At 36.6% G+C, this 12,700-nt stretch overlaps 1 protein-coding gene across 6 annotated transcripts in view; it reads right to left on the reverse strand.

The window, feature by feature from the left end:
- FSTL5 (follistatin like 5) overlaps window positions 1–12,700 on the reverse strand; it is an 879,952-nt gene that overhangs the window by 369,244 nt on the left and 498,008 nt on the right. For 4 of the 6 annotated variants that reach the window (XM_039541912.1, XM_039541911.1, XM_039541913.1 and 1 more), the window contains one exon: window positions 1,882–2,130. In XM_039541912.1, the coding sequence (XP_039397846.1) occupies window positions 1,882–2,130 (249 nt within the window). The remainder of the gene's footprint in view (window positions 1–1,881; window positions 2,131–12,700) is intronic. The other 2 variants (XM_039541914.1, XM_039541915.1) reach the window with 1 other exon arrangement.

Raw genomic sequence — 12,700 nt, forward strand, 5'->3', positions numbered from 1 at the left:
TGTACTACTATGTGGTGGTGGGCTGCAGAGCGGGAAAATGTTCAATGACTTTAAAAACAAATTCAGAAAACAAAACAGGCCACCCTTTAAAATTAATTAAAAGAGAGCTATGTCTACAATTTCAACTGTTCTTGAACTACAATGACTAGAGGTCATATTATGCCATTCATGTGCCATTCATGTGCAAAAGTTCCTACTTAAATAAAAAAAAAGAACATGACATGCCCCAATGAAATTAACAAAAACAGGTAATGGAAAAACAATGTTTGTCAAGCTGCCAATCTCACCTGTGCAACCTCAATGAAGTCAGAATTCACTCAAGTCTTGTGGAGCTAAGCCAACAAAAGTGCAGTGAAACTTCTGACAGCATTTCCCCTAGAATTCCCTGTAGACCTTCTAAAATAGACTGTAGGTATAATATTCTGCATGTGAGAAACACCACTGCAATGACTGGACTGGTTACCACATTCTAAACTAGCTGAAACTTCTAAGTGATCTTCAATGATACCACATTGAGGGCACACAGGAATAATTCATCTGGCGGTGACAAAGCATGGATAATTGGTCCATAACTCCAAGAGATCACAATCTCCTTTTTTAAAAGTTAGAAAGCAACATTTTCCCCAGGAAGATAAAAAAACATGATGTAGAGCAGCTTTTTATATTGTACATGATGCAGTGTGCTGTACTCATTTTAGCCATTACATGCTTATTAACACAAAGAAGCTAAAGTTATTGGGACAATTTCAGTTATTTAATACATCTTTTTACACTAAAGTTAGTGGAAAACACAGGAGTGAAAATTTTAAGATGTAATATTTGCATAAATGTATACCACATTGCAAGTAATTCACTGATTTAAAATATATGCACACTTTCTCTTAAAAATCTTGGAGTCTCTCTTAATCTCTATGATGTACAATTATTATTTTATTTAAAATGTGCCTAGATGTTGCCTAGTTGTATTGTTTTATGTTAATGGAACTCTCTTTTCTGAGTTTTTAGTGGACATCTTCATGTAGTGGTTATTTTCATATTTGTTGCTGGATCATTGAGCAGTTCACACGTACCTATACAGGGCAAGTATTTATAAACATAACTTATCACAAAAATGTTAATAAAATAATGTCAGTTGCAAAAAGAACACAAAGTCATTCAACCTAATCAGGCCATTCAGAGTGCCTCACTTGAAAAAGAAGCTTTTCTTGAAAAGCCATCTGCTCCTCTCTGCTTTAAACAAGAAAAAGCCACACAATGCAGAATTCAGAAAAAAAATACATTAAAACACTTCCATCATTTACATCGGTACATACAAACATTGTTTAATCAAGGACTGTATTGGTGGTGTTCTAGGAGCCTCAAAGCTGCACTTCAGTTGAATAAAATGGAGCAGGCTCTGATGACTCTCATCTTTAATATGATAGATGTTGCTGCTGCCAACTGCCGTCTCTCAGCATTTGGTGTGGCCTCCAATTTACAAGCAACTCTGCACAGAGGGACTCCTGCACCCACATGGAACCCCATGCAAGTCTTTGATTGTATTTTGGCATCACTGCCATGAATTTATACTGCATGTTGAGACTACCACCCCATGTTAATGATGAACGTGGTCATCGGCTACATTTGTATAGCTAGCTCTTTGGGTATATTGGTCCCAGAACCACACTTTGACTACCCAGGTTTACACAAACTGTTTTCAGAGGATATTGAGTAAAATGAAAAAAACAGCTGCAAGAAATCTCTAGAGTGAGATACTTGTCAAATCAACTTTTTGCATCACTTCTTCACAATACACTCTGTGCAATCTCACTGGTGCTTTAATTGAATTGCTTCAAAATATGTACCTCATAACAGTATTCCAGACTTTGTCCAACCACTTACCTTTGAAGAAGCAGTCTTCATTGTGAACGATGGTAACCTTTTGCTTTTTCAAGCAGGCAGCCCTGTGCACTTCACAATGGTTTTTATAGAATTCTCCATCAGAACCACACACAGGCTTGTAGTGCGATTTGCAGTGTTCCATGCATGCACATTCAGCTTGGCCAATCTCTCTGTTAACAACACAGTGCCTACCTAGACCGCAGTATTTATTTTCACAAGATCCAAAGGGGCCATCCTGATCAACGTGCCCTGAGGAAAAGAAAAAAAATATATTATGAGCCCTATGAACCTAATATAAATTGTTTCATACCTTAGTAGAAAGAATTGTCTTGTTATGTGCATGGGTGAGAATTGTGACATGAAAAAGCATAGTTCTGCAATCCACAGAGTAGGTTACTCTATAAGGGTTACTACGAATGGGGAACTGTTTTACTTTAAATCCCCTGATTTTATCAAGTCAGTATCCTCTGAATATTTTAAGGCTGTTTGCATACTTTGTATAAGAACTGAGAACCCAGTTATAATGCAATGTCCTATTGGGAGAATACCTGCAGCCAAATAGGATGTTTAAGGTTTCTGAAAGAGGCAGACTTTAGAATACCAGTGTTAGAAAATTAGAAAATGTAATCTGTGGCTGATGAAGAAACAATGATATACCATAGCATAAGAAGAGTTAATGACAATATACTGCAGATAGTCTGCAGTTCTTTTGTTAAGTAAATTGTAACCATAAGACCAATTAGCAATACTTTTAAATTCCACTACTCTTCTCACTATAATTTCAAGAAGCTTGAAAATAATGTATTTATCCCATGCCCTATAGGAATTATTTGTTGTATGCACTTACTTTATTTAAATATTCTGCATTTAAGCCAACCCTCAGTCAATTGCAATTGTTGGTCCTCATTGTCTTTCTTTTTTTTTAAACTCTGAGCCTCAGTAGAATATTTTAACACTAACTTCCTACTTAATAGCCCAATTTTTGAGGAGCTAATTTTACTCTTGTGTGTAGAAACTTCATTTTAAATGGCAGCTGTGAACCAAATTGAGGGATGAAGAGTAATGTTTGTTCTTAAAAGTATTGACATCTGAATATTTCAAGAAAGGAATTCACTATTTAAAAAAATCAAAACACTCTATTCTCACTAGCTCTTTCCCCTTCTCTCACCTACCTTCCTATTAAGAAAAATAACCACTTTTCCCACCAGATTAGGATGCCACTTCCTTCCCCTCATTCGCTCTTTGCTTCTTTCTCAGACCAACCCATTTCTCTAGTCTCTCTTCCTCATTTGCTCCTCTCTTCCCCACACTTCTCTTCTGTATTCCTTACTGCTCACATACTCTGGCCCAATTATCCCACTCTGATTTTCTCTTTCTTATTCTCCACTGTTTTGTATGCTATCATCTGTCCCCTTTTCTCCCATTTGCTTCTCTAGTGCATACATACTGTCCAACCTTAAAAAAAACAAAAAGAGATCTTAACCAAGCATTCTCAAAACTATGATACTCACATGAGGAAATAAGGAAACAAATCAACAGAACCAGACCTATACCCAGAAGCCTCCTGCTGCAAGACAAGCCCAAGAAAGAAACCAACAGAACTCCACTGGCCATCACCTACAGTCCTCAGCTTAAACCTCTTCAGCACATCATCAGTGACCTACAACCCATCCTGGACAATGATCCCTTGCTTTCACAGACTTTGAGAGGCAGGCCAGTCCTCACCCACAAACAACCCACCAACCTTACGCATATTCTCCCCAGCAACCACCCACCACAGCATAGTAACTCTAACTCAGGAACCAATCCATGCAACAAACCTCGATGCCAACTCTGCTCACATATTTACACCAGCAACGCCATCACAGGACCTAACCATATCAGCCACAACATCACCGGTTCATTCACCTGCACATTCACTAATGTTATATACGCCATCATGTGCCAGCAATGCCCCTCTGCTATGTACATCGGCCAAACTGGACAGTCCCTACATAAAAGAATAAATGGACACAAGTCAGATATTAGGCCTGGCAATATACCAAAACCTGTAGAGGAACACTTCAACCTCCCTGGACACACAATAGCAGATTTAAAGGTAGCCATCCTACAGCAAAAAAACTTCAGGACCAGACTTCAAAGAGAAACCGCTGAGCTTCAGTTCATTTGCAAATTTGACACCATCAGCTCAGGATTAAACAAAGACTGTGAATGGCTAGCCAACTACAAAAGCAATTTCTCCTCCCTTGGTGTTCACACCTCAACTGCTAGAAGAGGTCCTCATTCTCCCTGACTGAACTAACCTCGTTATCTCTAGACTGATTCTTGCTTGCATATTTATACCTGCCTCTGGAAATTTCCATTACATGTGTCTGACGAAGTGGGCATTCACCCACGGAAGCTTATGCTCCGATACATCTGTTAGTCTATAAGGTGCCACAGGACTCTTTGTTGCTTTTTATAGATCCAGACTAACATGGCTACCCCTCTTATACTTGCAACCTTGAAAACAGTATCTCTACTCCACATGTGAGATCCACAGTGATCATTCAAAGTATTTACAAAATCAGACCGTCAAAACAATTTTACTAATATGTTGGCAAATTAGCCAAAAAGTGCTAAATAGAGCAGAAAAGGGCTGCAAGACTGAAAGGTTTTGGTGCAGGTTTTACTATGGTATCTCTAGGGCAATTGTTTTATAAAATAACAATATTCCTCTGTTGTCTACAGAACAAGGCCTTTATTTTTCTGCTCCACTACTACCTATGCTGACGGTTTAGATACTTATGTCAGGTAGTGAGCATGAGAGACCACTTTACTCTTTACAAGGCCTGCAAAGAGCAGTGGAAGGGGTGAAGGCTTTTCTCCTCACACAGAAAATAACCTGATAAATTGCAGCTATGGATCCCACACAAGGGAAGAATAGCAGCCTAATATGTCAAGTAGACTTCAAGCTGAGTATCAGTGATGTGAAAAAAAAACACCTGGATACAGTGCGCATTTACAGTATAACATCAAATCTGGTATTCCTAAAACTAGCAATTCAGATAAACTGATTGCATTAGAAAATTAGCCATTTTTAGGAGTTAATGATCTGTTTTACACCACATGCAAACGTTCAGATTCGAAGTAGCTTCAATACAATTAAAGAAAATGTAATTAATCCATACAAGCATCCTTTTGGATCTCATATTATGTAAATGAATGGTGAGAACATGGCCTTTCTGACTGTAATTATCCATGACTAATGTAAAACATAGTTCAGCCTGAGATTAAATCAATTTAATCTGATTATCATGACTAGGTATATATTCAGTTGTCATTATACACTAAATGAATTGCAATCAGGAGCAACCAATAACTTTGCATAATTTACTCTTTTTAAAAGATATATTTTCACTCTAAATTATGCCAACTCTTACAAGTCTTCTTTTAAAAAAAATCTACTATAAGATTTCATATCACTGGAATGGTTTACTATATAGATATTAAAAACCCACAAACAATTGTATCAAAAAGGCTGATAGGAAAAATAACCGTACAAAAAGAAAAACAGAACTGCCATGTAGACTATACAATATTCACTATCCCATAACATCAATAATAATAAACACAAGAAAATTGGAATAACCCAGTGCGGGGTTCTGCAAATTCCATCAGGCTCCCCCTACAGATGTTTTTAGTGGTGTTTTTAGAGTTTGCTTTTCACTCCCAGAATGAACAAGACCTTAGTTCCCAAAGTGGTAAATGCTACAAACTCTTTCCTGGCTCTCTGCCCCTTTGTAACTCTTTCCCAGTCCCTCTCCAGATTCATGCTGGACTCTGCCAGCCAATATCCCCAGTGGTCTCATAGTGAGAGGAAAAAAGAGGAGTGTCAAAGGCAATACTGCCTTAGATATCATAAAATTGATGTTCTACTATGAAAATTGAGAACTTCGTACTCAACATATATGCTCCCTGAGTGCATTCAGTCTCATGCTGACTTCAATGATTAAAATATGTTTTTATTACTATTTTACAATCGCCTTGTTAGTCCTATAGAACAAATACAGCTAAGACTTGGGTTCTTTCCTTTCCTGAGCATCAACACAACTGGGTTTTTAAGTTTCAATAAACTGCATCTCTGCCAACCCCCTGAAGGCAATTGGTTTCTACAGGTGTCACCAAGGGAATAACACAAAGGCAATGGGAAAACGACAACACAGTTTGGCCTAAAGTATTTTATTACTGGTGATGATGAATTAGAAGGAAAAAAACCCAGCCAGCCTGACTCTGAGACTTCAGGCTTAGTTCATAGGATTGGCAATTAGGAAATTTGCTCATAAACTGAACACATGTTAATTAGTTAATATTAAGAAAAAATAACCATGGTTATCCATTAAGCCATTGTAGACAGCTGCTTTTCAGAGGAGAACCACACTAATTTAGGTGGAGATTTACCACAGGGCAGGGTAATGACACATGGAGATAACACAACCCATTGGCCCCACTGTCTCCTATATGTGTCTGCCCCCTTCCCGACTTCACATATGGATCCCTATGGAGCCCCTACAGAGGGGTTTCTGCAGGGACAGGGGAAGGGTTGTGAAGTAATGCCCTCGGTACAGTCCCCGTTAGGGATCTGCTAGTTTGTTTGTTTTTTTCCAAGCAACTTTTGCCCTGAAAGCCATTCTTTAAATTGATTTTGCTATACACTGAGAACTTAAAAGGTACAAAATACTTGCAACTTATCCACATATTTTGTCCATATTAATGGGAAAATATTCTTTATATTTGGTTTTTAAATTACCCAGGATGATGAGTCCCTCCAAATAAAAGTTATCCCCTAGTATTTTCTATAGCTTTATTTTTCTTCTCCACCTGGAGCCTCACAAACGCAATATATCTCCCAACCAGTTGATCAGTTCCATTATCCAAACAATGATCTCCCCACCCCCACTCTGAACAATGTTGCTTCCTTTTCCTTAAAAAAAAACAAAGAACTTTAACAGATGCTCCAAAAATATTTCAAAATCATTAAATGCATATGATAGTTGTCAAAGTTAGAATCAAGACTCACAATTTGTCAGACCACTCTGTTTTTATTAGCGCAGCGCTCCGCCAATAACATTCAGATAATGTGAGTGGCCATGCAAGACCCAAACAGTCTTATTTATACAGATATAAGAGCGGGAATCAAACAAAGGGACAAAGGGGAAAACAGCAAAATTCACCTGGGGCATAGCATGCATATCCTACTTCCTTACTAACTCCTATCGATCTAAGGCTAATGCTTCACCAATTGCCCTTAAACGGTGCAATTGTTCTATGTTAATGTCTGTTTTCCTGACACCTGGACTCCAGCATTCCAGCGACTTTCCTTAAAGGTACAGACAGCATTTCTTTAATCCTATCTATTTTTGTAACATAATTCATTCTACTTTCACATAGTATCACTTTAAAACTAGGCAAATTTGTAAAATGGGAAATTGGTCTTGTTCCAGTAAATGGGGAAGGTCCAAACAATATAAAGTCATTTACCTAAAGTAAATGCAATGAAAGCAGCTGCATTTTCATTTTGGAGACCATATATGTAAGAGGGAGCATGTAACCATGGAAATTTGCATTGATGCGACAGATCCTTTTGCTGCATTATGTTATACCCATTTGGGGGTACAACTTAAGTTTGCATGTGGTCTTTAATGTGTGATACTTCTAATATATCTCTACATTCCATTGGTATTCAACATACATGGGAGGAACTCACTAGCCAGACTGGTTTTAATGGGTACAATTTTCAAAAACACCTAAGTAACTTTGAAGGTTTGGTGCTTATGAAAATTTTACCCAACATGCCAAGAAATTACTACTATGGGTGGGCATTAGATATTACCTGATAAAAGTTCATGGAAATCCAAATTCCTTATATAACCACTAACCTCAAATAAAGTAACATTTTTCAGAATTTGAGACTTCTTTATAGACTAGGTCGTGCACACAGATTACAAAATTATGAGACTCCCTCCCGTGAAGGGATAGAATTGTTGTAGTGTGAAGCCAATGTCTATAAATCATTATTATTTCTGCTTTCTGAATTAGAAGATGAAGATCAGAGACTGACAATTGTTCTGAATTATTGAAGTATGTGTGGAGACTTAACAATGTATAGTGCAGCATACTGCTGTGCAAGTAGAGACTGAAGTGAGACTTTGCTTGGAATTTGATTTTAGTAATGTAATTGACTCTGATACCTGAAAGCAAAAGGCCAACTAAATAGCTTCTTCAGGACAAAGGAAAATAATATATATAATGCATATCTGATATCCACTATATGCCAGAAGTAACATTCATACACGGAATTAAACAAACAAGCTCTCTCTCCTAATGGAAGATCGCATTCTCAGTTTGCAGAGAAGACCTTTTTATCAACTCTTTGCTTTATACTACTAACCATAATTATTCTAATATATACAATGGAACAATACTCATTAACTTGAACAGGGTGAGGATTTCACCCACAGTCTTGATCTGGAATTCATTTGTTATTGAATGGCCACAATATATTTAAAAGGAGCACCGGAAATAGCTTTGTAGGTTTTAATTTGAATTTAGAAGATGACAGCATATTTTCTAATGACCTTCATAAAAGAAGTAACAGTGTACATTATTTTAAGTTTATGTATTATACAATAGTATGTTTTGAAGTATAACACTTCATAGATTTGTTTTTAAAAAGAAGGCCATTGACTTGTGCTTACTGGTCACATATGGCAAAAAATGAAAGAGAAAGAATCCCACACTTTTCAAATAAGGTAGTATGAGGCTCACAATAACTCAACTCTAAATCTACACTAAAGTATGTCCCAAAGCCTGAAAATGTAAACAAACTTATAGGTACTAAGGAAGCAATAGGAAAATAAATAAATAAATAAATATTTTAAAAAAATTCTGATACATAAAATAAATAAGAATTGTGGTACAATAAACATGTGAGTTAATGTTATCTATAGAAATAAAGACTTGATCCTGAGCATTGAAGTCAGGATCAAACCCAACAATCAATAAAAGGTGCAAAGCTCTCACAACCTTCTTAGAACATTCTTTCCCTGAGAACATCGAAAGAAAAGGGAAAACCAGTTTATTAGTAAGTGCTATGTCTGAATAATACATCGAGAGGAAAGTGGTGTGCAGTACTATTTTAAAGAATTACTGAGCCAATTGTTTCCCCAGATGCATACTTACATCTCTCTCATTGAATCCAGTGAAACACACATGTGCAGCGGAGGGAAGAATTAGATAAAAGAGCCCAGATGTTTTGAATTGCCTAAGTAAGGGGCATTTTTAGTGGCAGATGAAAACACTGACATTCTGATATCAAGAACTGATAATTTACTGTATATTGGACCCAGATCTGATGGTAAAGAGATATGCATAGTGATCAATGACCCTCTGGTCTATCTATACATGTAATCTATATTATTACCCTGCTATCACAGTAAGCCTCCAAAGTATGTATATTGGGTGGGGGAGGAAATGTACCTGTTAATTAGGCAACTAGCTAACTTTTAACTAGGTCTTTTATCTATTAACACCGAAGCATTTTGTGGGTAACTTCTGCTAGATAAAATATCCTCTCCTCACACCTATCACACACAGATTTCTAAATTATGTCAGAGTCCGGTTTAAACCCAGAAAGACAAGTAAAGTATTGCGGGTGAAATTTCATTATTAATCCAGTTAATTCACCTAGGTAGCACAGCACAATGGAATTTTAATATTATCATGCACCGTTTGAAAAGATTCCCTGCAACACTTAGGCACAATAAACCAGCCAAAGACTCTTGAGGCTAAATTCTGCTCTCAGTTACAATTATAGTGGTTGTACTGGTGTAACCGAGTGAGTACGTTGACTTCAGAATGAAAGTAGTCCCCAAAATTTGAATTTGATGGGCTGACCACATTCTCTATTCAGACAGGTAGATGTGTCACTGTATTGGTATTTCTAAAGTAAAGTTGGGTCAGTTACAAGCCTCTAATGGACCTAAGCTTTAATATCCCCTGAAGAGGCACCATTCTTAAAAGAGCAGGAGGTTAAAGCCTTGCATATCAATGTCTTATCAAAAGTGTAGCTTATGTTCATGTAATTGCTGGACTAAACAACCCACATGAGACTCCACAGCTGTCTGGTCAATAGTTTTCTATGCCTTCATGTGACCTATAAACTGTCAGTTATAAATAAGATATATTATGTAGATTTTGGACACTCCCCAGCAGACTGTGAATCCATAAAAAATTAATACAATACACTTGAACATACATAAAAGTTCCCATCTGAAACAGATATAATATTGATAATATTATTTATTTAACAAGCTATTCAAGTGCAATTCATTTTAACTTCCTCATAGAAGTTAGAAATGGTCTATATTAGTTTCACACAACACAGTCAAATAGGAATTGCTTTTAAAGATTTGAGTAAGTTTACAAGATAAACCACAGAAACAGAATACTGCAAATTAATCTTCTGCACTAGCAAGTAATCTCCACTGATCTTGAAATGCAGTAGGTTCACTCCATGTTCCCATAATTTCCAAGAGTTGGCATGATTTAGAGTGAAATATATCTTTTAAGAAGAGTAAATTATGCAAAGTTATTGGTTGCTCCTGATTGCAATTCATTTAGTGTATAATGACAGCTGAATGTATACCTAGTCATGATAATCAGATTCAATTGATTTAATCTCAGGCTGAACTATTAGTCATGGATAATTACAGTCAGAAAGGCCATGTTCTCACCATTCATTTGAAACAACCAGCTGAGAAGACTTACAGAAAGAGCACCACTGTGCTCATATGTAAATGTAGACTGATGTCCTTCAAGTAGTTTCAAGACAATAATTAATTAAATGATATTATATTCCTGGTTGCATCTAACATTTACTGTGTCCCTTCATATTTTGTCTTAAAAATGTTTATTTTTCAATTATGTTAAACCAGTGATGAGCAACAGACATCTAAAGCAAAATGAGAAGTGACACACTTGCCTCACCACAGAAACAGGGACCACCGGTATTCAAATACCGGAGTGCTTTTCACTAGCAGCACAGCATGCAAGCCTTCAGTCTGCCAACTTTGCTTTACCCAGTGTCACCAAGTAACGGAAGGAAACATGCATCACAATCATTACAGTTTTGAAAAAGGTCATACTGTGAACAACATTTACCTGAAATATCACTTAACAAAAATCTCAGAGGCCTGGATTAGTTATACCACACAGGCAATGGTACCTATATAGTACATTCAGTACACAAAATTAAGAATAGATTAGTTAGAATTAAAGTCAATAGTTTAAACTTTGACAAAACTCTGAATGAAATCATTAGGATTTTCATCTTAGCTGAGATTTAATAAAAACAAATTAGCAAGGACTTTACAATTTGGTCTTAGTAGTAGTAGTAGTAAACTATGGTATCTCAAAAATCAGGGGTGTACTAATTCTTCTTGAATGTTGACTTTAAATGCCAAGCATGGATTCTTACATAGGGCCCACTGCATATTTAGTATGTGAATACAACTCCCATTTGGATTAAATAAATGCACACATCAAAAGTGAGTATATCAGGATTTTTAGACTCTTCCACTGAATCAGCATCAGTCATAAGGCAAGCCATTCAGTCTTTCTCTGCTATATTTCAACTTATTGTAACATTATACTAATATTATATTAGTAAGGTATAAAACTGATGTTTTAAATTTCTTTGAGCCCTCCCTCCCTCCCTAGTGGAACAGTTTGCAGCTGCTTTCAAACAAAGCTCCCCATGAGTGTCTGTTAGCAGAAATGAGAGTGTACAAAGAACTGCATAATATGGTTGAAAGTTACAAACAAAATACAGCACTATAACTTAGCAGAAAAAACTAATAACTCAGTAGACGTGATACTGTTGGTCTGGTGCTGCCACATTTCAGGCATCATGAAAGTGGAGAAAGAGAAAAAAATGAAAGAGTCAAGAGGGTAAGAAAAATATAAAGTAATTTCTAAGCTGCCTTTACAATTCCAGAGTCAATAGAATTTTGAAAGAAAAATATTATTTTTACCAATACAATAGCAGAGTTGATATATACTGTTTCTACTTCAACTAGTGGAAGGATGATCTTAAAAATGCTAGGGGACATAAAATGTTCTGTCATCTCTCCATCACCTCGTTGGAGCAAAAGTAGTCTCATGAAAAACAATCATTTGGGAATATTAAAAAGGGCAAGAGAGTCCCGTGAAATCACTACAGTAACACCATCCAGAAAGAGCAGCAAAATGCATTTGCACACTTTGTAAGCTTATAGATTGCTTCCATCATTTCTAACGAGCCCAGAGTAGAACAGGATCTTTCCAACAAATTCAGTCTGTATCATCATCAATAGAAGTACATCATTCTGCCTGGAAAGGTCTATGGATATTACCAGAAGACTACTTGCTCAAATAAGAAGTTGGAAACCTGCTGGAAGCAGCTCTGACAAAAAATAATTACTATTCACTTCCTGAATTTCTCATCGTCAAGCAAGCACTCAGAAGCTGCTCCTAGTTGCATGAGGACAGACTGAAGAATCCTGCTTAAGGGAGTCAGGTCTGTGGATAATGAGTACTTTGACACTAGTTCATCTCTATAAGTTAATTTCAGGTTATCACAAATCCATAACGTAATTGTGTATGTGCTGCCATCAATTATTCATTTTATTACAGAAGTATATTAATGTTGTTCACACATCATGTAAAAGTGAATGCAAAGGAGCCATATGACTCCTTAACTGGTATTTCTAGTTATTTATTAAAAGAGCTGCAGAATTAG

This window comes from Mauremys reevesii, linkage group 5, assembly GCF_016161935.1.
Source record: "Mauremys reevesii isolate NIE-2019 linkage group 5, ASM1616193v1, whole genome shotgun sequence".
In the NCBI taxonomy this organism is placed as follows: domain Eukaryota; kingdom Metazoa; phylum Chordata; order Testudines; family Geoemydidae; genus Mauremys; species Mauremys reevesii.